Source organism: Chinchilla lanigera, unplaced genomic scaffold, assembly GCF_000276665.1.
Source record: "Chinchilla lanigera isolate Chin_1 unplaced genomic scaffold, ChiLan1.0 scaffold00036, whole genome shotgun sequence".
Taxonomy (NCBI): domain Eukaryota; kingdom Metazoa; phylum Chordata; class Mammalia; order Rodentia; family Chinchillidae; genus Chinchilla; species Chinchilla lanigera.
This window is the reverse complement of record NW_004955437.1, coordinates 18,757,043-18,783,672: the sequence shown is the minus strand read 5'-3', so window position 1 is coordinate 18,783,672 and position 26,630 is coordinate 18,757,043. Positions and strand designations below refer to the sequence as shown.

The 26,630-nt window shown below is 38.5% G+C and overlaps 1 protein-coding gene and 1 pseudogene across 1 annotated transcript in view; one reads left to right on the top strand and one right to left on the bottom strand.

The window, feature by feature from the left end:
* Window positions 1–26,630, top strand: part of Mcu (mitochondrial calcium uniporter) — a gene marked incomplete at its 5' end in the record, with an annotated part of 49,371 nt that overhangs the window by 16,477 nt on the left and 6,264 nt on the right. Inside the window, 4 exon segments of the mRNA XM_013516764.1 lie at window positions 6,080–6,250; window positions 7,389–7,493; window positions 16,136–16,296; window positions 18,636–18,839. Of these exon segments, the coding sequence (XP_013372218.1) occupies window positions 6,080–6,250; window positions 7,389–7,493; window positions 16,136–16,296; window positions 18,636–18,839 (641 nt within the window).
* On the bottom strand, window positions 7,646–9,463 carry LOC102025841 (annotated as a pseudogene).

The following is a 26,630-nucleotide window of genomic DNA, read 5'->3' as shown; positions in this document are numbered from 1 at the left end:
GCTAAATCTTAGATACTAAGTTTCAATTTTTCATAAGACAACTCAAAGCTAAAATCTTGTTAATAAACATAAATGTGTTAAAAGTCACAGCCAGTCGAAGAAGTTACCTATCTATCTACCTGTCTGTCTTCTGTCCGTCAATCCATCCATCCATCTGTGGCAGCACAGCAACTGGCCATACAAAAACTGGACAAGTCACAGCTAATGAATCCCAGCTTGGGATATCAACACTTGCTGCCACTACTCCTCTCTGACCATGCGCATGGCCCCTGTGTACCCAGTTATCTGAGGCACAGCTGCTGGGTCAGTGCTGGGGTGGCTTGGGTCGCATGCCGACAGAGCACTCTGCATGCCATCTGCAGCACACGTGCCACAGGTTCACCACCACTCTTCTATGCCTCTTTTCATCAGGGTTGGGTTTTGTTTTTTCTTTGTCGTGAATGGATGTTGGATTTTGTCACAGTCTTTTTGTGAATCCATTGAGATGATCATTGACTTTCATCCCTCTGTTTATATGGTATATTACATTTTTTGGTTTATGTGCATTTTACCATTTTTGCTTCCTTGGGATAAAGTCAATTTGGTCATGTTATGAGCTTTTCAATGGTTAGTTGCATTCTGTTTGCACGTATCTTGTTAATTAAGGATATTAGCCTGCACTTTTCTTTTTTGTTGAGTCTTTGTCAGTTTTGGTGTCAGGGTAATGCTAACTTCAAGGAATGAGGTTAGCAGTGTTCCTTTCCTTTTGATCTCAAGGAAGAGTTTGAGAAGTATTTGTGTTAATTCCTCTGTGAAGTTCTGGCAAAATTCAACAGTGAATTCATCAGGTCCTGGGCTTTCCTTAGTTGGTAAAGTTTTTGTTACTGCCTCAATTTTAGTCGCCTGTTATTGGTCTGTTCAGGACTTTTATACTTTCTTGGTTCCTTTGGTAAGTCATATGTGTCTAGGAATTTCACTCATTTTTTTCTAGATTCTCCAATTTATTAGAATATAAAGTTTTGAAATAATTTATTACAATCTTTTGGATTTCAGTGATGTCTGTTGTGATTTTGCCTCTTTCATTTCTAGTTGCATTGATGTGAGTCCTTCCTTTCCTTCTTTTGGTAAGTTTGGCTAAGGGTTTATCAATCTTTTTTACCCTTTCAAAGAACTAACTCTGATTCATTGATCCTTTGTAATTTTTTAGTCCTCAATTCTATTGATTTCCACTCTGATCTTTGTAATTTCTGTACTTTTGCAAGTTTTGGATTTGGATGCCCTTCTTTTTCTAGGACCTTCAGATGCATCATTAGGTTTTTATTTAGGATTGTTCTGTTTTTGTAATTTAGGCATTTACAGCTATATACTTCCCTCTTAGAACTGCTTTCATTGTGTTACCTTGGTTTTAGTTTGTTGTTCTGTCATTGTCATTTGATTCTAGGAATGTTTTAGCTACTTCCCTAATTCCTTTTATGATCAATTGATTATGTAAGAATTCATTATTTAATCTGCACCTGTTTGCATAGTTTCTGTGGTTTCTTTTACTGTTGATTTCTAGCTTCATTCAGCTATATTCCAGTAGCATTCAAGAGATTATTTTATTTTTTTATTTTTTGGTCTTTTTGAGACAGGGTCTCGCTATGCAGTTCAGGCTGGCCTTGAGCTCACTTTGTAGCCCAGGCTGGTCTCAAACTCGAAACGATCCTCCTGCCTCAGCCTCCCGAGTGCTGGGATTACAGGCGTGTCAAGAGATTATTTTAATTCTTTTGTATTTATTTGAACAGATTTTATGGCCTAAGATGTGGTCTGTTTTAGAGAAACTTCCATGTGCTGCTGAAAAAAAGTGTATATTATACTCTTGTTGGGTGAAACAGTGTAAATGTCTGTTAAGTCCATTTGTTCAGTGATGTTCAAATCCAATATTTCTTTCTTGCTTTTTTTGGTCTGGTTGACCTGTTTGTGAGAGTGGCATATTGAAATCCCTTACTTTGATGGTACTGGTGTCTACTGGTGTACTGGTGGCATCCTTTTGTATCAAATAGCTTTTGTTTTATGAAATTGGGTACACATATTCAGTGTATATTCACATTTATCTCTTTGCTCCCTTTACCAGTAGTGACCTTCTGGGTCTCTTCTGATCAGTCTTGGCTGGAAATCCACTTTGTCTGAAATTAGGGTGGCTACTCTTGCTTGCTTTGGGGCTCCAGTTGTATTGCATACAGTATACTTTTTTATCCTTTCAGTCATTGTTTTTCTTTGTGCTTAAGATGTGGTTTTTTGCAGAAAATGTATAGCTGTAGTTTGTTTTTTGATCAGATCTGACAGTCTTTGTCTTTTGATTGGGGACTTAGACCATTGACATAGGGAGTTACTGTTGTAGGGTCTTACCCGAATCCTTATTTTTCCAGTGCTGATTCTTCTGGGTTTTTTCCTGTTGTTTAAGGACTCTCCTACTTTAATGTATTCCTTCCTTCAGGCTCTTTGCCTTCACTCTCTGTTTAGTGAGTATTTTTATCAGTGCTGGTTTGGTGGGCATGAATTTCTTCAGATTCTCTTTGTCAGGGAAAGTTTTTATTTCTTCATTAATTTTGAAGGATAATTTTGTAGATTATAGCAATCATGGAATTGCTATATATTGGCAATTATTTTCTTTTAGGCCTTGGGAAACAACTCTAAGCTTTCTTGTCTTTAAGGTTTATATTGAAAAATGTGCCGTTATTCTGGTAGGCCTGCTTTTATAAGTTACTGAATGTTTTCCTCTAATGGCTTTTATGTCCTCCCTGTTCTGATTTCTAGGATTTTGATATGGGGAGGTCCTTTTCTGGCTGTGCCTGTTTTTGCTGCAGATCCATTTCAATCCCTATATTTGGAATGTTTTCTGTGATGATGTCAATGAATACATTTTTTTATGCCTCTAGTTTCCTTCTCCAGCCCTTTCTTGACACTGACAACTTCTAGGTTTCTTCTTTTAGAGTCCTCTCGGAACTACTGAGCCAACCTCTTGTGGTTTCTTGTAGTTTCAGAGTATCACTGAGTGGGTGTTACCTCATTCTCACCCTTAACTTCTAATATTCTCTCCTCCGCTTGATCACATCTGCTGGTGTGACTCTCCGTTGCGTTTTTATTTCCAGGGTTTCTGCTGGGTTTGTTTTTATGAGCGGTAATTCTCATTACCGCATTAAAGTGGCCATTCATATCCTGCATTCCCTCCTTGAATCACTTAGCTGTTTATTAATATTATCTTTAAGCTCGTTAATCAGCTTATTATTGAACCCTTTATCTTCTTATTGTTCTCTTTAGTTCATTGAACATCATAGTAATTTCTTCGTGAATCTCTTTGTGTCTTCTTTGATCTCTTCAGACATTTAACTGCTCGTTTTGTTTTGGTCTGAAATTCCTTCCCTTCCATGCCAATGAGAATAACTTCCAGGGAGTTTTTAGAGGCCTCTCAATGCCTTGTTTTCCTATATTTCTAGTGCTTTTATGTTGAGGCTTATAGATCAGTTAGGGCCGAAAACTCTGTCGCTCCTGTGGAGAGCGCTTCAGTTAGCATGTGTCTCCCTGTGATGTGACCTTGGCTTTAGTTAAGTTTTTGGTCCACCTACTCAGCGTGGGGTCTGTCTCAGTGTGTGCTCCTACACCACTCCGGCTGAGCACGCCACGCCAATCCATCCGTCCAGGACATTTCTCTATGGTTTTCTTCGCCATGCCTCTTCCAGATTTCTAAGGAATAGTTCTTATTTTACATAAATTATTCTTGGTTCTGGGGTCTGGATCCCAAAGTCCACTCCATTTCACTCAGATCACACCAGAATAAGGAGGTGTGCTCTGGTGTCTCTTCAGATCATATAACGCTTTCATCTTTTACTAAAGACTTGCCTGGACAGAGTGAGAAGGGGCATCCTGCCGCACATCAAGGCCACTCCCGGGCACTGAGCGTGGGCGTGCGCTCCGGCCCTGCGGGCTGGACTCCGCTGACAGCGGTGTTCTTCTACGGGTGCCTCAAAGGAATTTTAAAAAAATAAATTCTTTAATCCCAAATGTTTGTAGTTTCTGCAGCTATTCTTCTTAGTCTACAATTCTGTGACGTTTCGTTTTGATGCTAAATCCACTTGTCACATTCTGCCCCAAGCATTCACGTCAGACGCCCTATGCACCTAAGTCCCTTTGAAGCACACTGTTGATAAACATATTAAGTTTATTTCTTATTTTATTGATAAAGGCATAAAAGCAAAAGATCAAAAAGTGCAACCAAAAAAAAAAGGCACTTAATACAATTTAAAGAATAGAGAATAGTAGCTGACAATGGTCATTAGTATAAATGTCTGTTGTAACCAGTCACTTTAACCAACCATTTATTTTATATACTGTTAAATTTGAGGAATTTTGGCAATTGTTTTTCTTTGGTTGCAAAGCAAGAAACATGGCATTTATATTACAATCTAGTGTGTGGGAAAGAAGGAGACCTGCAGGTTTATTTCAGAGAAGTATTATACTAAAGATTTGTCAGCTCAGAAGAATGTTATTCCATGCAGAGTTGCTCCAAGCTCTCATATTTCATTCCTTTGAAAGGTTTCATGTTTCTTAAAGGAAGAAGTTAAATTGGTTGCACAAGACCTTCATTTTCTCTGTTGACTTTGTTCAGTTATTTTCAAGTTATAACCCCAAGGCACTTACCTGTGAAACTGATGCTTTAGTGAAATCTTCCAAATGTTAGGCATTTAATAATCAAAGATTCCTATCTTTTATTTAAATTCATTTTTGTCTGTTTCTTGAGATCTGCGTTTATCTTTGTTGCATATAGAAAGCTCATTATTGGAGTAAAAATACCATCATCTAAATGTTAATCATCTAAATGTATGACCCAGTCAAACAGCCTACGGAAGAGACAGAAATAGCCACATACCAGAGGCTCTGAACATTGGATTGATTGCTAAGGATTCTCTTAGGAAAAAAAAAGTGACAAATTTTTCAAATATGTTTAAATGTTACAAATTTTAGATAGTACACACTATGGGTTAGTTCATGTTATTTTGAGTTGTTCTTTTTTAGGAAGCGTAGACTATGCCTTTGAAAGGAAGAAGGCAATAGAGATTTTGGATTTTGGATGTCTTTTAATTTTTATATAAAGATTTAGATCATGTATTCATTAAGTATTAATTGCTCTGGGAATTTCTGTCCTGCTATAAACAACTAGAACACGGACAAAATATTTGAAATAACCATTTTCAGGCATTGGACCATAGGCAGCACATTGCTGTGATCCAGAAGAAAAGAGAAAAAGAAAAGAGAAACACAGGAGTTGACCCCTGCCTTGCCTCAGCTTGCCCTCAGGGGTAGCTTACAAGCTCCAGCACAAAAAAAGGGAGAGACAGAAATAGACTATTTTGTGAACAGTAGCCCTGCCAAAATGTGTGGGACAAAGAGAGAAAGGAACTATGAAGAAAAAGTCTTCAAGGAATCTGAATTTTTGTCATAAAATCGTGAAAGTTGAGATTTGACTTTTAGCTAATCTCGAAAAGGTACTTAAGAAAATATGAAAGCAATTGGTTTTAATCCTATCATAGTGTGTCCAAATTGTATAATGGAACATTTAATTATCAGGTAAATTGGATATAATATTGTACTACAAAAATGAGTTGATTGTCCTGGAGTAAGAGTTTCACTAGTGTACTGGAAGATGCTGTTTCCTAGACATTTTCAAAAGCTCTGCTTTCCAAGAGACCCCTCTGCGGGCTGTGGCATCTGGGCCAGCGGTCTGAGGCTCCTCAGTCAACTCTTGCCAAACGGAACCAATCGCAGTACCAGGAACGCTGCGCTGTACCCTGGGAAAGCCTCTCCTCCTTCGAGTCAGAACAATTTCTTACCCAGTTTTTCATATCAGAAAAATGAATTATTTTCATATGTTTGATCTTCCCTAAGCCAGCTCCTAGAATAACCTCCAACTAAAGCAAAAGCGCATTTTAAAGCCTTCTTTGAAAACATTTTAAACCACACTAATAATAATAATAGACCTCCAGGTAAGAATACATAGTAATACCATGGCTTTAACTTCCAATAAAATCTAATTATCACGTGTTTATGGATCTTTCTCATTCAGATGTGACAGTGGTTTATCAAAATGGGTTGCCTGTGATATCTGTGAGACTACCATCCCGGCGTGAACGCTGCCAGTTCACGCTCAAACCTATCTCCGACTCTGTTGGTGTGTTTTTACGACAGCTGCAAGAAGAGGATCGGGGAATTGATCGAGTTGCAATCTATTCACCAGGTATAATCATCTTTGTTTTTAATTCTCACCTACCTCTCATTTCTCACAAACTATTTCTAGACAGACACACACATGCACATACACTGTAACACACACACACACAGGTTACTGCAAAAGAATATCATGCTGTTAACTTCAGAAAATATTTTTTTGCCTAGCAAGTTCCCAGAGGAAAGTGATTTCTCTCCCAGTGGTTCTCAGGATATAATTGTTAAGTTTTAGCAAATGTATGTGCATAGGGAGTCTCATTCAAAAGCTACTCACATGTAATGCCATGGGCAAGGATAAGCAATCAGTCACATTCTATATTATTGAGACCTTTTATCACTACCTTTTACATAGAAATTTTTTTCCAGTAGCTAAGCCATTATCTCTAGAGATATGGGAACTTCTTTGTAGATCTTAGGTTTTTCACCTAAAAATGATTACCAAAATAGAGTATATAATACGAAAAGAATATAAAATAAGGCACTGAAAATTCCCACTTGATGTGACATCTGTTTATTTTTTTAAGTGCCTTAAGTTGTTTTGTTCTGTTTTTTCCATTTTTACTTTGAAAAATTCAAGCCTCCAGGAAACTTGAAAGACTAGTATACTATGTACCTATTACCCTTCACCTGGAGTCACCAGTTGGCAACGTTTGCCACATTTTTGGGCTTTTAAGTATATATTTCTGTTCTTTAGATATTTCAAACTCACCCAGAAATACACTTAGTACACAAGCTTGGTGTACTTTACTCACCCTAGCGTCCATCCCTACTGAATTGAGAGTTAACCGATGATTAACCTGGAAACTTGTTAGAAAACACTTGTTTTGTTTTGTTATTTTAAGCTCAGCCAGCTTCTATCACAAACAATTCTTGAGTCTATGCATCTATGAGCAGTATTTATTTCACTTGTTCACACAGTTGCAGGAAACACATTTTGATGAATCTTCAGACTTGAGGCTTTTTTAAAAATAAAGAGCTTCAGATAATCTAAACTTTGTTCCGCATAAAACTGGGGGATGAAGCAAAAAGTTAACTGAAATTCAAAGGAGAAGGGATTATTTTAGAAAATCTATGTTAAGGACTACTTTCTCCTGACTATTCTTGAATAGTTATGGACATATGACAGGTTTTACTTAAAATTTTCACAGATGGCGTTCGAGTTGCTGCCTCAACAGGGATAGACCTCCTCCTCCTCGACGACTTCAAGTTGGTCATTAATGACTTAACGTATCATGTACGGCCACCAAAGAGAGGTAAAGAAGGAGCCTTGAGTTCACAAAAATGTAAAACAGGCTTTTGGGAGGAATGTTACTTTTCCCTGGGTAACTCTGAGAAACAGACAATATTCAAAAAGTATGGAAAGTTTTACCTACAAATAGATTCTGTTTCATTTGAAGAACTCATTTAATACATGGCACTTGGCTAGGCCATTGAGAGTCTATAGATGCCGAAATGCCTTATCATCTGGCATCTACTCTGCTTCATATAAATAAGTGTCTGCTTACCTTCCTCTTCATTCCATACAGGCTAAAATTCATATTATTTTTATAATATTAAAATAATACAGGAGATCTAGGGATGTACTTCAGTGGTAGAGTGTTTGCCTAGCATGTGCAAGATCCTAGGTTTGATCCCAGCACCGCAAATAATAGCTACAGTAATGCAAGATGAACGGGATGTAGCTCAGTGGAGGAACACTGCCTAGTATGTGAAAGGCCCTGGGACTGATTCACAGCACCACAAGCAATAATGATAGTGACGTAAGATAAATCTTTTAAAAATAAATAATGAGCTTCCCTCTTAAACATTGTAAAAGGTTTTAATTTAGTTTCTTTGTTTGCGGGGGGAATTGAGAAATAGCTCCAATTTTATTCATAAAGTTATTAATCAGAATTGCAAAAGTAGATTTACAGAGCCAGATATCAATAACAAAACAGGAAGGTGATAAAACATTCCAGAGACGTCTTGAAAAGTTCCAGAGAAGCACAGCCTAGGATGGACATCTCCAGTTAAACCGAAACTGCAGGACAGGTTATGTTCAGTTGCCAGTTTTCTCAATGAGCTCTTCCTTGTATTTGCTTTTCTCTTTTCCAACTTGTCCAGACTTTGCTTTGCATTCAAGAGTTTTTTTTCTGCCTTTGTCCAGTTTTAGCCTGGTGATAACCACCTTGCTTGGGTGATGCCCACATGGATGCTCGTGCCATTAGCCTTCTCACACTGCGCCTGCTCGAAGTAGATGACGTATTTCTTTCTGTACATCTGAACTACCTTGCTGATTTGCTGACCTTTGTAGTGCCCTTGAACCAACCACCTGGACTTCAATGTCCTTGAGGATGGGCATGGAGCGGACATTGTCCTGCTGCAGCTCCTTGAAAAGAGGGGAGGACATGATCTTCCAGTGCACGTGCGAGGGGGCATTGAAGTGGCGTTTGCGGTTCTTGCTGCGGTCCAAGGTCACGAACGGGTTGATCTTCATGGTTACAGTCCATCAGGCACCAGCTGGTCTTACTTTTCTTTTCCTGACGGCCCAAGTTCAGCAGTGTGAACGTCGGTATTATACAGATGCTCCTTGGCTAACATTGGGGTTAACAAACCCATGATAAATTGAAAATAGTGTAAGTTAAAAGTGCATTTAATTCATCTAACCTACCAAACATTACATCTTAGCTTAGTCTACCTTAAACATGCCCAGAACACAATATAGCAGCTTTAAATTGGGCAAAGTCATTTACTACAAAGCCTATTTTCAAAGCCTATTTTCTAAGAAAGTGTTGACTATCTCATGTGTGGGCACAAATGGGCATTTGCTAGACATGACGCGATGCAAAAACACTAAGACAGTATCTGAGAACCAGCACTGCAGCACGCTGTAGGGTATTTATTGGTTGTTTATCCTCACAGCCACGTATCTGACTGTGAGCTGCAGTTCATTGCCACTGCCAGCACGACAAAGAGTGTATCTATCACCCTGTATCTCAGTATTCTGGGGAAGGGTCAGATTCAGAGTGTGCTTTCTACTGGTTGTGTGTTGCTTTCACACCATTGTACAGTTGAAAATTCTAAGTTGGGGACCCTCTGTACAATAACAATCCTAAGGAAGAAAATGAAGTGCTTGCCTGAGGTGCACATTTTTAGAGCCAAAGAACTCAATAATCAATTTACTACTGCTTTTTTTTCTTTTTTCTTTTTTTTTTTTTTTTTTTTGAGGCAGTGTCTCTCTGTTGCCCAGGGCTGGGCTTAAGTAATCCTCTTGCCTCAGCCTTCTGAGTAGCTAGAACTGTGGGCATACACAATTTAATGTACTGTTTTATAAAAATAAAAACAAAGTTAGTGTAAGAAAAATCCCTGATCAGTAAAATACTAAAATTTTTCTTTCCATCCTAAGCTCAATATGGTACACAATATGAATGCTAAAAAGCCTCTAAAGTAGCATTTTGAGTTGGGTCTTTTTGGATCGGTTTTCTGTCTTTGCTCTTGATGTTCATTGTGACTTACTGCTGCTGTTAAGGCCCCTTCCACTAACAGCTCCCTCGTCAGCTTCCTAGGACATCTCCCCTGCAGGCCTAGGTTTTAAATGCCTCTATAATCTGGCCCATATCTACCTTATAAATTTTCTCTTTCCCTTTTTTATGTTTTCTGCCTTTCTTTCACCACATATTCCTTGGCTGTTTTCATAACCACGCTCTGTTCTGGGCCATTTCAGAGTTTGCTCACCTTTCCTCTCCCTAAGATGCCTTTTTCCCTCCCACCCCCTTGCCCTCTGATTTCTCATGTGCTAATGTCAGTGTCAGCTCTTCCGTGGTGGTTTGAATGACCCTGTTCTTTCTTTCTTTGACTCCCAGCCAGCCAGAAGTGATGGATCTTTTCTCAGAATTTTGCTTATTCTTTGTTAGAAAATGCCCTGAGAGAAGGCACTGTGACTTTATATTCTCTACTGACCCAGGTGGTCATACTACATTGAGACTTTGAATGGACTAAACAAGTTAACTGGGTAGCATGTTGGTTGTTCACAGATCATGTTAATTCAGACATGTTGAGCGGGAACTAGCTGGGGAAAAGAACAGAAAGTGTCCTTTAAATAGTAAGACTTTATGGTATTGGATTATATTAAATTGGAATAACTGAACATGCAAAACATGTTAGCTGTGTATCAGTGGTGCTGATGTTTTTCTTTATTCTCCGATACTTGGGCAATAAATTCTCTAAAATAACGGAAGTATGGTCTTACTTACTCAGTTTGTGTGTTTGTGTGAATTACCTAGAATTCATTCTATTTAGATTTCCTGTTGTATTGATAACATTCTAAACTTTGCGGCTCCTACCTAAAGTGTAAGCAATTAGGAATGTTCAGACATGAGCTCCCATAAAGCATGATGTCAAAACCTAAAGCTATTTTTAGCAGTGGCTAATAAGAACCATTTGTCTAATGCTGTGTTTTAGAAACAAATAAATGTTTAAGTTTTTAAAATAAGGGCATTCCCAAGCTAAATAAAGAAAGGTAAGGTAGATACTGAAAATGGGAGAAATTGGATTCCTTGGTGATTTGACAGTCTAACAATTCTTTGCTCTATCTGTATTTTAGAACTGTGCAATACATTCCCAGCTTCTCTAAAGGTGGATTAGGATGTGAAGTTTACAAAGGTCAAAAGCCTATGAAGAATAAAATTTGGTAAACTCAGTAGCATTACTCATGTAGAATTTTTAAAGACTTCGGTATTTAAATTTACACATCAAAGTACTCTTAGTTTTGTTATCAGTCAACAAGAGATTATGCCTCTGGATACCATCTTTCAGACACTGAAATAATATTAAGTGTACACTTTGTTTTCTCTGATTTTTAAATAAAAGAGAATCTTTTTTTAAAAAAATATAAAATACATTTAAATTTTGTTTGCAACGTATTACCTTCCTGTCCTTGGTTGAGGAAGGTGTTGCTGGCATCCAAGGCAGCCACACTTGTTTGACTGAGTATCATAGGAGAGCAGTGTGAATTTCTGTGTGTGAGAGGGATTGGTCCATTCTAACGAGCAAGCAGATTCCGCTTCCCTGCATGGGAACTCATTGGAGAGAAGGCTGTGAGGGAAGAAAGGAAGAAGGCAGCATAGAAGGCGTTGGGTTTCAGGTAATAAAGAGCAGTACCAAGGTTCTATATACACAGGGGTCAGATGAGCCCACCTGCTGTGTCTAATGAGAGCTAAAGTAATTCGTGCCTTTTCCTGGGCAGTTTTAAGTTTTAGCACAACTTTTTTTTTCTTGTTCATTCGTTACCTTCTTTTAATGCTTACTTCTCTTATTTCTTTACCCTGTCTATGGAACTTTGGAGCTAAAAATACCTTATGAGTGTTGTGTGAGCTGTAACTTCACACACTTACAGCAGGCCCTGAAGATAGAGGGCTTATTCATACGGAGTACCGGATAGCCGCGTTCTGTGTTTATATGGCGTCAGCAGTCTGTAGGTGTTGTGGATTCTTAAGCGTTGACAGCCCTGTACCTAAACCAGAATTTAGAACAAGGGAACAAGTATCCAAAGTTGGAACAAGGAAACATGTCAGAAGACTAAGGGTAGCTGCAAACTCCATCGCATTCTTTTAATAATCATAGCTGCCTGTGGCTGGATTCTTGTCTGACCACTAGCTGTAGAAGAAGAGGAGTAACTTTTCTCAATTTGATGACTTCATAATAAATCTAAATCCAGAATGGAGGGAGGAATGTAGGAAGCACAAACGCCTTTTTATCCCAGTGCATGTTGAAATAGTAATTAACTACCACTGCTATTCTCAGAAAGGAAGAGAATATATTCACCTTGTCGCTGGGGAATACCTTTTTCTGCTGGGAAAAATCGTTTTGGTTCGCACCACCATAGCCCTATTCCTTGCTTATCCATCCAGAGAATGTTGAAGACCTTGCTTCCTTCTTAGTAATATAAATTGAGAGGAGAGGTTGAACAGGCAAACCAAACACCAACTATAATGATCACCTTGCTAGAACCCCAAAGAGCCAAAATCCTTCCCACACCATGTTTGCTGCTGAGAAGAATTTTCAATACCCACTACATTAGTATGTCTCCTGTCTTTCTATACCTTAATTATCCTGGAACTGATGGCATGTACAGAAACATTAATAAATGTCTTAAGTATTTTTTAGAGAAGCATATACTACTAATGTATAATTATCCCAAAGTGTACTCATGATATCTTATCCCAAAGTGCTAGTGTTAAGCCATTAGCAGAATTATTTGCCTTTTTCCTATAACTTCATCTCTCAAATGATGAGCAGAGTTTTCAGGGCCAAGAGTTCAGGATTATTGCATTCCTCCACCACAACAGTGCCTTGGAACCATCTTCTTCCTGTCAGGAACACCTAGCAAAATAGAGCTTAGACTTGTGAGTCTCCCAGGGCTTTATCAGTGCAGAATCAGAAAGATAACAGCTGTTTACATTTAGCCAGGTTAACAGTAGATGTCTGTGAGACCTGCTGTGGACCTTTTTTATTTTCTAGGTTTTTTTCATTGCTGTTAGAAGGTATTATGGTTGCACATTGATTTTTTCACTTGCCGGGCGTGGTAGCGCACACCTATAATCCCAGCACTCGGGAGGCTGAGGAAGGAAGATCGTTGCGAGTTCAAGACCAGCCTGGGCTACAAAGTGAGCGCAAGACCAGCCTGAACTACAGAGCAAGACCCTGTCTCAAAAAAAATTTCACTTGTTTAGAATAGGTAGTATAAGGTCCACTCCTAAAATCTAAAAGAATTTTGGGAAGTCTTATTCTTATCCCCTACTCCTCAGCTCTCCTTTTCCTTCTCCGTCAGCAAGCACTTCTTTTCACGTCTTATGTCTCCTGCCGGGACAATCTGTGCATTCATAAGCAAATATGAATATATATTTTTTCTCTTATGCAAATAGTAACATACTATACATATTTTTTTGTGTCAGTCGGGGCACAGTTAGGGAAACATTTATTATGGGAACCAGACCTTGTGTAATTGTAGATGAAAATAAAGAATTGAGAATCTGAACAGGGGAGCTTGGAAGATCAGTGGAAGATCAGTAATGTTGAAGCCGCAGCACAGGCAGACAAATCAAAAGCTTGCCAGGAAACGTGGGAATCCAAGCACATCTAGTTTTTAGGGTAGGACAGTAATGGAGTCCTAGCTGAGAAATAAGTTCTTCAGCACTGTTACATAGCGCTTAGTGTGATGCTGAAAATGCTGTTTCTGCCCTGTACACTGTACGCATGGCCATTGGTCACATGTGGCTCCAGAGCACTTAAAATGTGGATAGTATGACTAAGGAACTGAATTTTTCATTATTTTAAATTTAATTAGCAACATGTGGGAGCTCTGAACCTGTTAATGTGAAAGGATGCAGCATTTCCTTTAGGAAGAACAACTTCAAGAGATTTGTTGTACAACATGGTAACGATGTGAACAGCAGTGTATTATATTCTTGAAAACTGCTAAGAGCTTGGCATGGTGACATACATCTATAATACCAGCACTTGGAAGGCTGAGGCAGGAGGCCTCACGAGTTCTAGGCCAGCCTGAACTGCTTGGCGAGATTCTGTCTCAAAAACAAAAACAAGTCGGGCTTGGTGGCACACACCTGTAATCCCAGCACTCGGCAGGCTGAGGCAAGAGGATTGCCACTAGTTTGAGGCCAGCCGGCTACATAGTGAGTTCAAAGTTAGCCTGAACTACATAGGAGACCCTGTTTTAACAGCAAAAACAAAATTGGTAAGAACGCTTTTATGTTCTTACCACGAAAAAGTATGTGTAGTAACATAAATATATATATATATATGTATCTCTGTTTAGCCATTTCATAGTTTAGACATATTTTAAAACAGCATGTACATGATAAATTTAAGATAAATAATTACTTATTTAAAAATCTACAAATAAATAACACCAATGAATAGAAACTTACTTTTCTTGTAAAACGAATGCCAAGCCTGATTTTGGAAATTATAGATCCTCGAGTTATGGTTGTCCATATATATTTGAATATTTTTAACCTGTCCATGCTTTAGTTGGAAAGGGAGAAGCTTCTGTTTAGTTTGGTTACTTCTTTCCTCCCTCCCTTCCTTCCTGAGCAAATACAGTGTCATCGCGGCACTGAAAGTTGAAATGGAAAAAGTAAGTCATGCACAGCCTGCCAGATCCTTTCCCGTTCCACACCAGCTCTGCAGCTTTGTGAATATCGTTGCTAGACCTCATCGGGAGAGGAACTATCGTTCATTTGATTTTTCCCCCCTGTGGTGAGTAGGTCTATACCAGGGAAAAAATGTTCCTTAATCTTATCTTTCTGGTATTCAAATTCCTCATTTATAAGTTCTGAGCAGCAAGCTTACTCATGGATTATCTTGAGAGTAACGTGGGATAATATTTATGAGAGTTTTACGAGCTATTCCTACTTCAGGAATTACGTTTTCAAAGGGGAAGTGAGCTTGCAGGATAAATACCAAGATTGGTATCGTAGAAGCATCCTAATCAGCTCTGGGCTGTGAGTCAGGAGACGAGGCCTCTGCCAGCTCGTGCCAGTGTTCCAGGCCAGTTACTTTGGCCTTTCAGGGTACAGTCTCCTCTCTGGTGACTTCGGTACAAAGAAGACTGTTGACCTAGATGACTTCTGTGACTCAAAGTGTTCCTGCTTTTCTGTGTTCCCATCACAGCACACATTTACTGAAGCCTGCAAAATACTGTGCTAGATGCTCTACCTCATTTTACTAAGTCAGCTCCTCTCCTCCAGTTTGCTACCCTTATTTGAAGATTTTCATTGATTGAATTTCTGTGATAACTGTACAGTAGGACATCCTTAAATATTTGAAATATATGGTTAAGTCTTGACTGTGGCTTATTTTCATATAGATGGTTGACCTTGTGCTGTACCTAACAAAATGTCACATTTTAAGCGAGTAAAATTCTAAAATGAAAGTATTATGACTGGTGCTCTTTTTTTTTTTTTTTTTAAATGGCTGAGAGCAGCTGAGTTTTTATTAGATTCTCAAAACATAATTTTTAGATTTCTGGAAGCACATGCTATTCACAATCGAGGATATTGAATCAAAGAATTTAATCTTTTATCATTTCAGTCATTCCCGTAACTTTGTGCCCTTTATAGTAGGATATTGTGGCCTATATAGCTAATCTCTGTCTTTCTTCACCAGGAGTAAATAAAAGTTGGTATATTCAGGGGAAGATGCATGGGGGATAAGATTTTTAAGATGCTGTTATTTTTATTTACAGCTTTGTCTTTGCAAATTTGAAATACTGTGTATGTCTTCTTTGGGAGTTTCTAAACAGAAATATCAATTGAAATGGAAATATATTTTAGATCAGAAATTTAATAAAGGGGCTGGGGATATAGCTCAGCTGCCCAGCACCTGTCTGGCGAGTGCAAGGTCCTGAGTTCGATTCCCAATACCAAAAAAAAAAAAAGAATCTTAGTAAGTATTATAATGAGATGGATTCTAAACCTCTGTACCAACTTTTCACATTTGAGTTAACTTTCTGTCTTTAATAATTTTTTTAGTGCTGGGGTCAAACACAGGGCCTACACAGGTGAGGCAGTCATTCTACCGCTGAGCCACACATACCCAGCCTTGAAGAGTATTATTTGCATTATTTTTCTCAATATTTCCCTTATTCATTGTCACATCTATATCATTTAGACTTCCAAGAATATAATGATGAGTATTTCTTTCTAATTTGTTGTGTTACACAAATACGAGTTTATGTTCTAGATTTCTGGACAATTAATTTAAAAAAAACTTACTCTCTTTCGGTGTAACACTAAAGATAGGACTCCTGTAGTGGAGGAGCAGGAGCTACCACGTATTCTTGTCATTGTCTAGTAGTCCTGCTCTTTTTAGAAAGTAAATAACCCCTTCCTTGCAGACCTCTTAAGTCACGAAAATGCAGCCACGCTGAACGACGTGAAGACTCTCGTCCAGCAGCTCTACACTACGCTGTGCATCGAGCAGCACCAGTTAAACAAGGAAAGGGAGCTCATCGAGAGATTAGAGGACCTCAGACAGCAGCTGGCTCCCCTGGAGAAGGTGAAAACACACCCCTCAGACTTCTCTTTACCTTGTTTCTTCTCGAGCACACATTCCTGTTTTTTCTCCTAAGTCTTACGTGTTTGGGTCATGTCAGTCAAATTTGGACAATAGTATGTAGGACTCAGCCATAAAAAATTCCTTTCTAAGCTAAGAAAGGACATAAAAAAGGAATATTTGAAACCTAGATAATGGACTTAGAGTTCTGAGGCCTAAATATGTTCCCTGTAACCAGATTTACCGTCTCTAGAACCAGAGATTAGAATCATTGCTCATCAGGAAAGATTCTGAGTATAGTGGCTAATGATCTTTACTTTTTTGTTTTTGTTGTCTTTTCAAGACAGGGTCTCACTATGCAGTTCAGGCTGGCCTTGAGCTCACTGTGCAGCTCAGGATGGTCTCGAACTTGCAATGATCCTCCTGCCTCAGCCTCCTGAGTGCTGGGATTACAGGCGTGTGCCATCACGCCCGGCCCAACTAATGATTTTTAAACAAGGTTAAGAGAGAATATTCTATGCAATGTTATGTAGCTATTAAAATGTTTATGTAAATCTAATTTACTGTAGAAACTATTCATTATATATTATGGAAACTAAATTCTAAAGCAATTGCATACTATCATCCAAATTTTAAATGTGTTATGCATATAGCTATCCACATTTTTATATTTATACATACATACAAAAAAATCAGAAGGAATAGATTCCAAAATGCTAATATTATAGCAGGATTATGATTAATTTTTCTTCTTTACACTTTTCTGAATATTTTGCAATAAATGTCATCCTTAATTTTGTGGTACTGCTGGAGATCAAACCCAGGACCTCATGCATGCTAAGCAAGTTTTCTACCACTATAAACTATATATTCCCAGTGATACTTTTAATTTTTATGATAATGTGCATACCTCATATGACTACCTATGGTGAGGTACAGTTATCCTTCATGTAGTTGCAGTCTATATTCTAAAAAATGTGTCTGTGTGGTGATTTTGTTATGAGAGCATCAGAGAACATACAAACCTAGATGGCCTAGGTGGTGTGGTGGCAAGCCTATGGCAAGTGTGTTATTTGTTTTTCTTTTAAGACAGAGATGTTAACATATGAGTTTTTCTTTCCCTAACTAAAACCTCAGTATGCAGGGTTTTTGTTTTTTTGTTTGTTTGTTTGTTTGTTTTCCGGTACCGGGAATCGAACCCATGACCTTGCACTTGCCAGGCAGGCGCTGTGCTGCTGAGCTAAATTCCCAGCCCCGGTATTCAGGTTTAATTGCACTGTTGGCACTTTGGAATAAATAAATGGGCTTAGGGTTGCAGTTTTGGCACTAGGCTCTAAAAAAGGTCCACCATCACTGGTTTAGGCCAGTCACTTGATTTGACAGACATGTGATGTGGTAAGTAGGAGATTAACAAGACTGCTTCTGACCTGTTACCTTTTTTTTTTTTTATTATTAAATAGAAGGTGTACAATGTAAAATAACAAGAAAAGGTATAGTCTGGTAAATACATAAACCAATGACATGTCATTTATTATCATTAAGGATCATGTATGGTAAATGATTGTATATGTTATGTATTGTATATGTATGGTAAATGATTGTATATGTATATTGTATATGTCACATGACTGACAGTGCAGAGGGTTTGTTTATGCCAGCATCGTCACAGACATGTGAGGAATGTGTTGTACTATGGCGTTACAGCAGCGGTGCTGTCACTAGGTAATAGGAATTTGGCAGTTCCATTAATGTCTTATGGGCCCACCACCATATATGCAATCCATCATACCCAACTCATCATTATGCAGTGTTTGACTGTATTTTCATTTTAAGAAATTAGATTATAAGGATTAAGAAGGGGAACAGATACTTTGAATATTGTACATTTTCTGATTTCTTCAAAATAATTAAAGTTGGTGGTGTTTTGCTGATGAGGGCCCTCAACTCCGCTACTACTGATCCACCGCCCATGCTCTGACTCATTCTGCTGCGTACAGTGTTTGAGTTAAAACTGCTAATAGATTCAGCCTTGTGCACAGCAGTGAGAGAACATAAAGAAGGGAATCTCGTGGTTGGATGACAAGCTGTTGAAACGCAGCCCCATATTTCCACCAACTTCTAGGGTGAAACTTTAATAAAATACAAAAAGTTGTTCCTGTACGATAATTTTATTCAGTGAAAAATACCAATACTATTTAGGAAAACAAAGTAGTATTTACTAGAGTTGAGGTGACCATATGTCTTACTATAAGCCCTGTTTCTTTAGTGGACAGTTTAAGTAAATAAGAGTTTTAAATTGGTTCCATGGCAAAATTTACAATTAAAGTGTGTGTGCCCATCAGGTACGAATCGAAATTAGCCGAAAAGCTGAGAAGAGGACCACTTTGGTGCTATGGGGTGGCCTTGCCTACATGGCCACACAGTTTGGCATTTTGGCCCGGCTCACCTGGTGGGAATATTCCTGGGACATCATGGAGCCAGTCACCTACTTCATCACTTACGGAAGTGCCATGGCCATGTATGCGTATTTTGTAATGACGCGCCAGGTGAGAATTCTTCAAATAACAGTTTCTGATGTAGTAATGAAGTTTCTGTTGTCAAAGGAGGTCTTCTTTCTCTCTTGCTTTCTAAGTCTGGCTCTCTAAGTACTCATTTTCCTTTATGTGCATGCGCACACACAAACACGGGTGTCGGTTATGTATCAGGCATTTTGTAGGTGATAAAGATAGGCAGGTGTAAGCCATGGCTTCTGCTTTTCTGAAGCTCAGAGACTATTAAGAGAGCATACAGGGGCTGGGGATTTAGCTCAGCAGCACAGCGCCTGCCTGGCAAACACAAGGTCGTGAGTTCGATCCCCGTTACCGGGAAAAAAACCAAGACCAAAAAAAAAAAAAAGAGAGAGAGCATACAAACCACTATATTAGAAAAAATAGACTATGATAAGAATAGAATGAGAGAGCAAAGGACTTCTGCAGTGGCCAACTTGTTCGCCCACATAGGTGTTTTTTTTTAATGTGTTATGTAATTAATTTAACAGTTGGATAGGGAATGTCACATACTTTCTGTTGAGCTTTTGGGATGGAGAATTGGTAATAATTAATCAAATACACTCTAAACTACTTCTGTGTATGTGAAAGAATAAGTGGTAATGTTTTACTTCATGATTAGGTGTATTAAATACCTAATCACTGCAGGCATGTCCAACCTTTTGGCTTCCTTGGGCCACATTGTATAAAGAGGAATTGTCTTGTGCCATATGTGCAACTTATAATATAAGTAATATATATGAGTAATAAAACTTCATTTTTTGTATTTGTTATAACAATTTTTTTTTAAAAAAAGAGGGCAACAGCCTACCACTGGTTATGCAAATGTGCCTGGTCTGTTCTTTATCAACCAGGGCTTATTTATTATCTAGAACTAATTTTTTTCCAATGCTGGTTTAAATATCTTGGGATAGTTTGGGAAGTGTGAGGGATTTATCATCACTTTTTAAAATGTGGTACTGGCAATTGAATGCAGAGCCTCCGCATGCTAAGCAAGCACTCTGCTCCTGAGCCACAGCACCAACCCCATCATCGTGTATTATTACATCCTTGATACCATCACCGATCCAACCTGGCAAACTTTCCCTTGAATAACAGACATTTGAAGTACCTGAGACACGAGAGACTTTTTCTGTTTTCTTGTGTATCAAAAGAAAGCTGAGAGTTGCTTCTCACATTTTTTATATGGCTGCTATTAAACATTGGTATTTTCTTTCTATTGTTCATTCAGTAGTCATGGGCCTATTTATATGTAGGAAAATGAAAGAACAAGAAGGTCATTTAACCCCTGGGCCTCCCAGACTTGTCTAGTAGGAAAGAAAGCCTGCGCTTCCTGTCCCCGAGTTGGCTGCATTGTCTGGCTTGCACTAGTTACTGTGCGCAGAACTGAGCGGCCATATCATTTGTATCTAATCACGACTCCATCTCTCTCCTCTCCCTGGGTATTCATAACTGGCTCCTGTCTGTCCTTTTCAAATGTCTCTCAACTCCACTGTGTGCGCACTGCTTCTTCTGAACAAGCCAAATTACGTTAGCTATTCCTCTAAGATATCTTGAGCTTCCTGGCACTCTATCCCTTTCTTCACACCATCCATTCACACTGAAATGATGAAGCGTTCTTCACACTTCTGTGAAGTGCCCGTGCCTTTTGCTTGGTCATTACTATTAGTTACCTTTTCTTGAGACCATATTTAATCTCAGCCTTGTACATATATGCTCCCATTTTATAGCTGAGGAAGTGAGGCTCAGGAAGGAAAAGTAATCTGCTCTTCTGTTGACTTCATGTATGAGTAGTTACTCATAAAAACCGGAAATAGTCTGGATCTAGAATAGAAATAGAAACACATTGGAGAATAATTACAGCTAACCAATAGTTCTGTCTTATGAATGTTTCCCTCAACTGTATGATAATGCAGGTACTCTGTGAACAGTGTCATCCCTTTTTTTCTCATTATCATGTGGTAGGGTCTTTAATACTTTGTCTGTCTTAATGAGTTCAATGCTCCACTTCTGTAATTCCCAAAACATTGCTGCTGCCCTCAAGTGCCAAGTTGCAAAACAGCAGCAGTAAATATTTTGGCACTATTCACTTAGAAAAGGAAGGCACTCACCAAATAGAAGGTAGTTTTTTTTTTTTTTTTATGTTAAATATCCCTTACCTAACTAATATCCATAACTAATGCCATGAAGCAAAATACCTATTCAGTAGCATTTAACCTTTTCTAAACTTTTACACTGAGCTGTAGCATTTGTTAGCAGTATAAATATATCCCCATAGAATCTTTATAAGATGACCAGTTCTTTAAAATAGTAAAATCCAGCGGAATATTGAATTTTACCAATATTCTGGTGAGACCTGGTACCTATTTCTATGATACAGAGGAAGAGCCTAGCAGTGAAAATTGACAGTCCGGGTACTTCAGAATGCAGAGTGGACCACCCATCCTATAGCCAGCCCACACCTTTTCAAGAGAGGAGATGCTGAAAGGGGTGGAGATTGGGTTTGGGGAGTGAAAGCATCACAGGCATTACAGTATATAAATAGATACGCAGCGTGGCTGTCGTACTGGACCTTCTTTGGGAAGGCGGACAATCAGGTAAAGAAATGTCTAGAGAAGACTTTCAAGGAGCAGTAATTAAAAACAAGATTGAGAAGTAGCAAACTAACCTGTAGTACTTTCATTTGTTTGGTCTTTTTTTTTTTTCATTTTAACATCCATCATTTATATTCTGCTCTAGCAAACAACCTCAGGGGCCATTCAGAACCCCTTAGAACTCTCTCCCTTATAATATAAATCAGTATGCTAATTTCTGATCATAATTTCTTTCATTTCTGCCCTTTTTATTCACTCACTGTCTCATTTGATCTCAAATGGACCTTTAAGCTATGGACATCTTTCTCTTAACTTTTCATCATCACATATTTTCTGTGTTGTTTTCTTTTTTATCTCATTTAAACCATTGCCGTTGTCTTCTTAGTATCCTGCAATCCCTGTGCCTTTGTCCTTACCGTGAGTACTCAGCAGAGCTCTCATTTAGAGTGAATCAATCCCTTCACCCCATATTGAGGCTACCAAACATTGCTAGAGAAAAAACCGTGTAGTAGTGTGCAACGGGCCACTGCTTGTGTTTCTAATTATATTTTCTTCTCTCGTACCGCCCCAGTATTTATTCTAAGAATTCACGTCAGGTCCCCAGCCCACCCTTAACCTTGCCTCCTACTTCTAGAAAATTGAAGAGACAATACGATTTCTAATTTCTAAGCCTTGTAAGTGTAACTGTGTCTGTACCTAGTTTCATACTGTCTTCTTCAAGCTAGAAGAAGTGGCCTATTCCTGGTAAGGGTCAGCCCTTCCATCTGTTTATAATCCCCTTCCCTCCCTGTAGTCCCTGTCCTGGTTTATTTCTCGTGTTCTCTGTGTTTTCAGCCTCTAGCTCTCATAGCTAAGCTGTGCTTCTTCTCACTAATTATGCAATCATGAAATTTCTAGAATACATTCAAACTTAGTTGCTCAGTTAATGCTTGGTGCCCAAAAGACACAGCATAGACTAGATCTGAATAAATGTCATTCACATTTACATCCCAGAGAGAGGTAAATACATGACCTAGTAACAGCAATTTACATGACCATAGGAGGCTTAATCAAGTTCTTCATCCATGTTACTCCCTCAGTCCATGTTACTGCCTCAGACCTCAATTTTATCCATTTCTAATGGGTTCCAAAGCTCCTTTATCTACCACTCATCCAATATCTGTCATCAATAATTAAGTATTTACTTCTGCTTCTAGTTATGGCATACTCAGATAATCAGGTCATTCTCCTTAGCACATGTTAGAGTTGTTAGATAAAATACAATACACACTTGTCTGAAGATACCAGAGAGCTAACAAAGTAACGAAAATGACCAGGCAAGGCTCAGTGGGACAGGAATGCCAAGAAGGTGAGGCTGGTATATAGGTGTGCTTTTCTGTCTGTACATTTATCCTGATGAAGAAGAGTAGGACTGAGAGGCCAAGCATCTGAGCCATACTTGATGACTTGGGGGGCCAAAGCTGTAGAGATTGGGACCCAGGGACCACCAAAGCAGGTGATACACTCTTGCTGTGTTTGGAACCTCCAGCGGCCACGGTGGGAGAATAAGGATGAGTCTGCTGTAGGCTCTCAGAGACTGTACCCCACCTTGCATCAATTTCAATACAGGAAGTTGGATTGAGGCAGTGGAAGACTGGCAGTCGCAGAGTTCTGGTGCTCGCAGGTTCTAGGCAGAAGCAAACATGTATCATCCCTGGGAGGAAATAACATTATCCTAAACCTTAAATTGTCTCAGTGATAATTCCACCAATACAAACTTAGTCATTCAATAAAAAATTAGTGGGCATACGAGGAAATTTCTACAGAAATTGTAAATATTAGAAGCAGAAACAGATCAGGTATTGGCATTATTATATATAGCCTCTAATTATATTTATTATATTCAGGGAAATAAAATATTGGCAGATAACTTGATTTTTTTTTAAAGAACCAAATGAAAATTCTAGAAATGATATCTAGAACATGGGCTTCACAGATTACACATAACTCAAGGCAGAAACCATGGGGCTAGAGCTGTAGCTACATGGTATAGTGCGTCCCTAGCATGTGCAAGGCCCAGCACTGCAAAAAATAAATAGTGAACTAAAAGAAGTCAAAAGAAACTATTCAGAGTGACATAGAGAAAGATAAAAAAGTGTAAAATACAGGAAGGGTGAGAGACACAGATGGTACAATAAGGCATGATACGTATTTACTCTTACTGGCATCTTAGAAGATGAACAGAAAAGAGAAGAAACTATTTTAAGAGATGATAGCTGAGCCAGGCGTGGTGCTACATGCTTGCAATCCCAGCACTCAGGAGGCTGAGGCAGGAGGATTACCATGAGTTTGAGGCCAGCCTGCACTACATAGCGAAACCCTGTCTCAAAAAAAAAAAAAAAAGTGATGGCTCAGAATTTTCCAAAATGATGAAAGACATCAATTTACAGATTCAAGAATCCCACCAAATACCAACCAATATAAAGAAAAGAATCCACATCTAGATACATCAGTAGCAAAATTTCAAAACTCATAGCCAAAGGAGAAAGAAAAGTCTGTTTCGTAGGGCTGAGGGTTGACTTTTCCGCAGCAGGATTGAAAGCCAGAAGACAGTGGAGGGAGGGGTATGTTCATGGTGTGAAAAGAAAACAGCTGTCAGCCTAGAGCTGTATACGTAGCAAAAAAGTATCCTTTGAAAATAAAGGTGAAACAGAGGCCTGGGGATGTAGCTCATTAGTAAAGAGTTTGCTTACCATGCCTGAGGTCCTGGGTCCAATCCCTAGCACCAAAAAAAAAGGTGGGGGGGAATAAGACATTTTCAGAAAAATAGAGAATTCATCACCATCACATCAGTACTAAACACTAAACTGTGTTCTTTGGGCAGAAGGAAGATTATCACAGATAGAAAATGAAAAGCAGGAGGGAATGAAGATAATGAAATTACAATTCTGTGAGTGAATCTAAACAAATATTAAGTGAATAAAACAGTTATAAGCTTTTATAGAACTTAGAGTACAGGAAGAATTTAAATGTACAACAGCAATGGCATGTAGTCCTGGAGTGGCAAGTCCACAAGATGTTCAGATTTCCCTTCACAGCCTGGAAATGGTGTGAAAACACAACTATTCAGCTGGAATAGCCCAAGTTTTTCCCTTTTTTTTTTTTTTTTTTCTTTTCAGTGCTAGGGACCAAACCTAGGACTTCTCACATGCTAGGCAAGCACTCTATCACTGAGCTACATCCTCAGCCCTTAAAATTACTTCTCAAAATACCTACAAAGGGCCAGGGATATAGCTCAGTAGCACAAACACCTGCCTGGCAAGCACAAGGTCCTGAGTTAGACTCCTGGTACCAAAAAATAAGAATAATAAAATGAAATACCTAGAAATACATCATACAAAATACACACAAAGCTTCTATGTAGAAAAACATAAAGAAGACTTAATAAGTGGAATAATAGGCTGTGTTCATGGACTTAAAAGTAAATATTGCAGAAATGTCAGCTCTACCCAGTGATCTGTTACACTCATTGTAGGCCTAGTCAAGATCCCAATAGATCTAGGGATAGGGAAAGGATTTGAATAAATCTCTTCTAAAATTGACACAGAAATGTGAAGAACTAAGAAAATAAAAAACTTATGAAGAAAGAATAAGTGGATTTGCTCCATAAGATATCAGGACTCTTGCTGTAGTTTAACACTTCAGTAATTAAGACAGTAGCACAAGTATAGTCAGGTAGACCAATAGACAATAGCGTGTAGAAACAGACCCAGCATAAATGAATTTACGATTTTAAAAAGATGACAATATAAAGTCTTTTTCCATAAGTGATGCTAGGACAATGGTTTGATAGATATTGAATATTCATATAAAAAGAGATAACCCTATGTTTATACTACAAACAAAAATTAATTCAAGATGGATTATAGATCTGAGTATGAAAGTAATACAGTGAGGCTCCTGGGAAATAATATAGGGGAATATCTTCACGACCGTGGAATAGAGAATGACCTTTTATACAAAATGAGATACACTAACCATAGAGGGTAAGAATGAAAAATTGGGCTACATCAAAAACTTAACTTTGCTATATTAAAGAACACCATGAAGAAGGTGAGCAGGCTAAAAGGATATGTTTGTAGCAAGGCCCAGGAACACATGTCTGTAGTCCCAGATCTCTGGGAGACTGAGCCCAAAGGACCACGCATTCACACCTAGCCTAGGCGACTGAGTGACTTAGGAAAACCATGCCTCAGATTTTTGAAAGGCTATAGATGTAACTCAGTGTGAAGATCCTGAGTTCAATCGCCAGGAATGCAAAGAGAGAGAAAGGGAGCGATTTGTAGTACTGTATATAGCACCATATAATCAAAAATACAGTGAATGTTTAGTTATTGTTTCTCTTTTACTACAGTAAAAGACACATTGCAGTTAATCCCCCTCAGAATATCCCCCCTTGCTTCAAACACACATCCCATCATCTTACCACTTTCTGGAGCCGTTCTGGGAGTGCTCTCAGGGAGTATCTGTGGTCGCCCCATCGTGGCTACCTCCATGTCCAGAACTGAGGCATGACGTTTACCTTCCATGGGCATCTTGACTTTGGGGGAGAGTCAGAGTCAGAAGCTGGATAGAGACAGATGCAGTGAGTACGGTGGATGAGGACACACCGTGTTTTCACAAGGCTGCCTTTCCACTGGATGGAGCTTGGAAGCAGTATTCACCATATCCAAAAGACATCCATGAAAGTGGATTTCCAGAACTGCTTCAGAAACTGCCAAGAAAGATGGAATGAGGGTGTTTGAAGTGAGCAGGAGTATTCTGAGGGAAATTAATGCCATTGTGTCTTTCACTATAATAAGAATTTTATAAATTTAAATATTCATTACATTTAAATATTCATTATATATTTTGATTCCCCTTTGTAAATCCAATGAAAAAACCTATATCCAGAATAAATAAATCCTGCAAATTTTAAGAAAAAGAGACACAATAGAAGAAAAATGGCAAGAGATTTTGAATAGCACTTCTAAAAGAAGATATGCAAATGGCCAGTAATATATGAAATGAAAAGGCCTGAACCCCAGGAGTAATCAGGAAAATATTCTTTGTCTCCAAGAGAAATGAAAACATCACGTCCCACAGTGAAGCTTGTACTTGAATGTTGATAACAGCTTTGTTCTTTTTTTTTTTTTTTTTTTTTTTTTTTTTTTCTTTT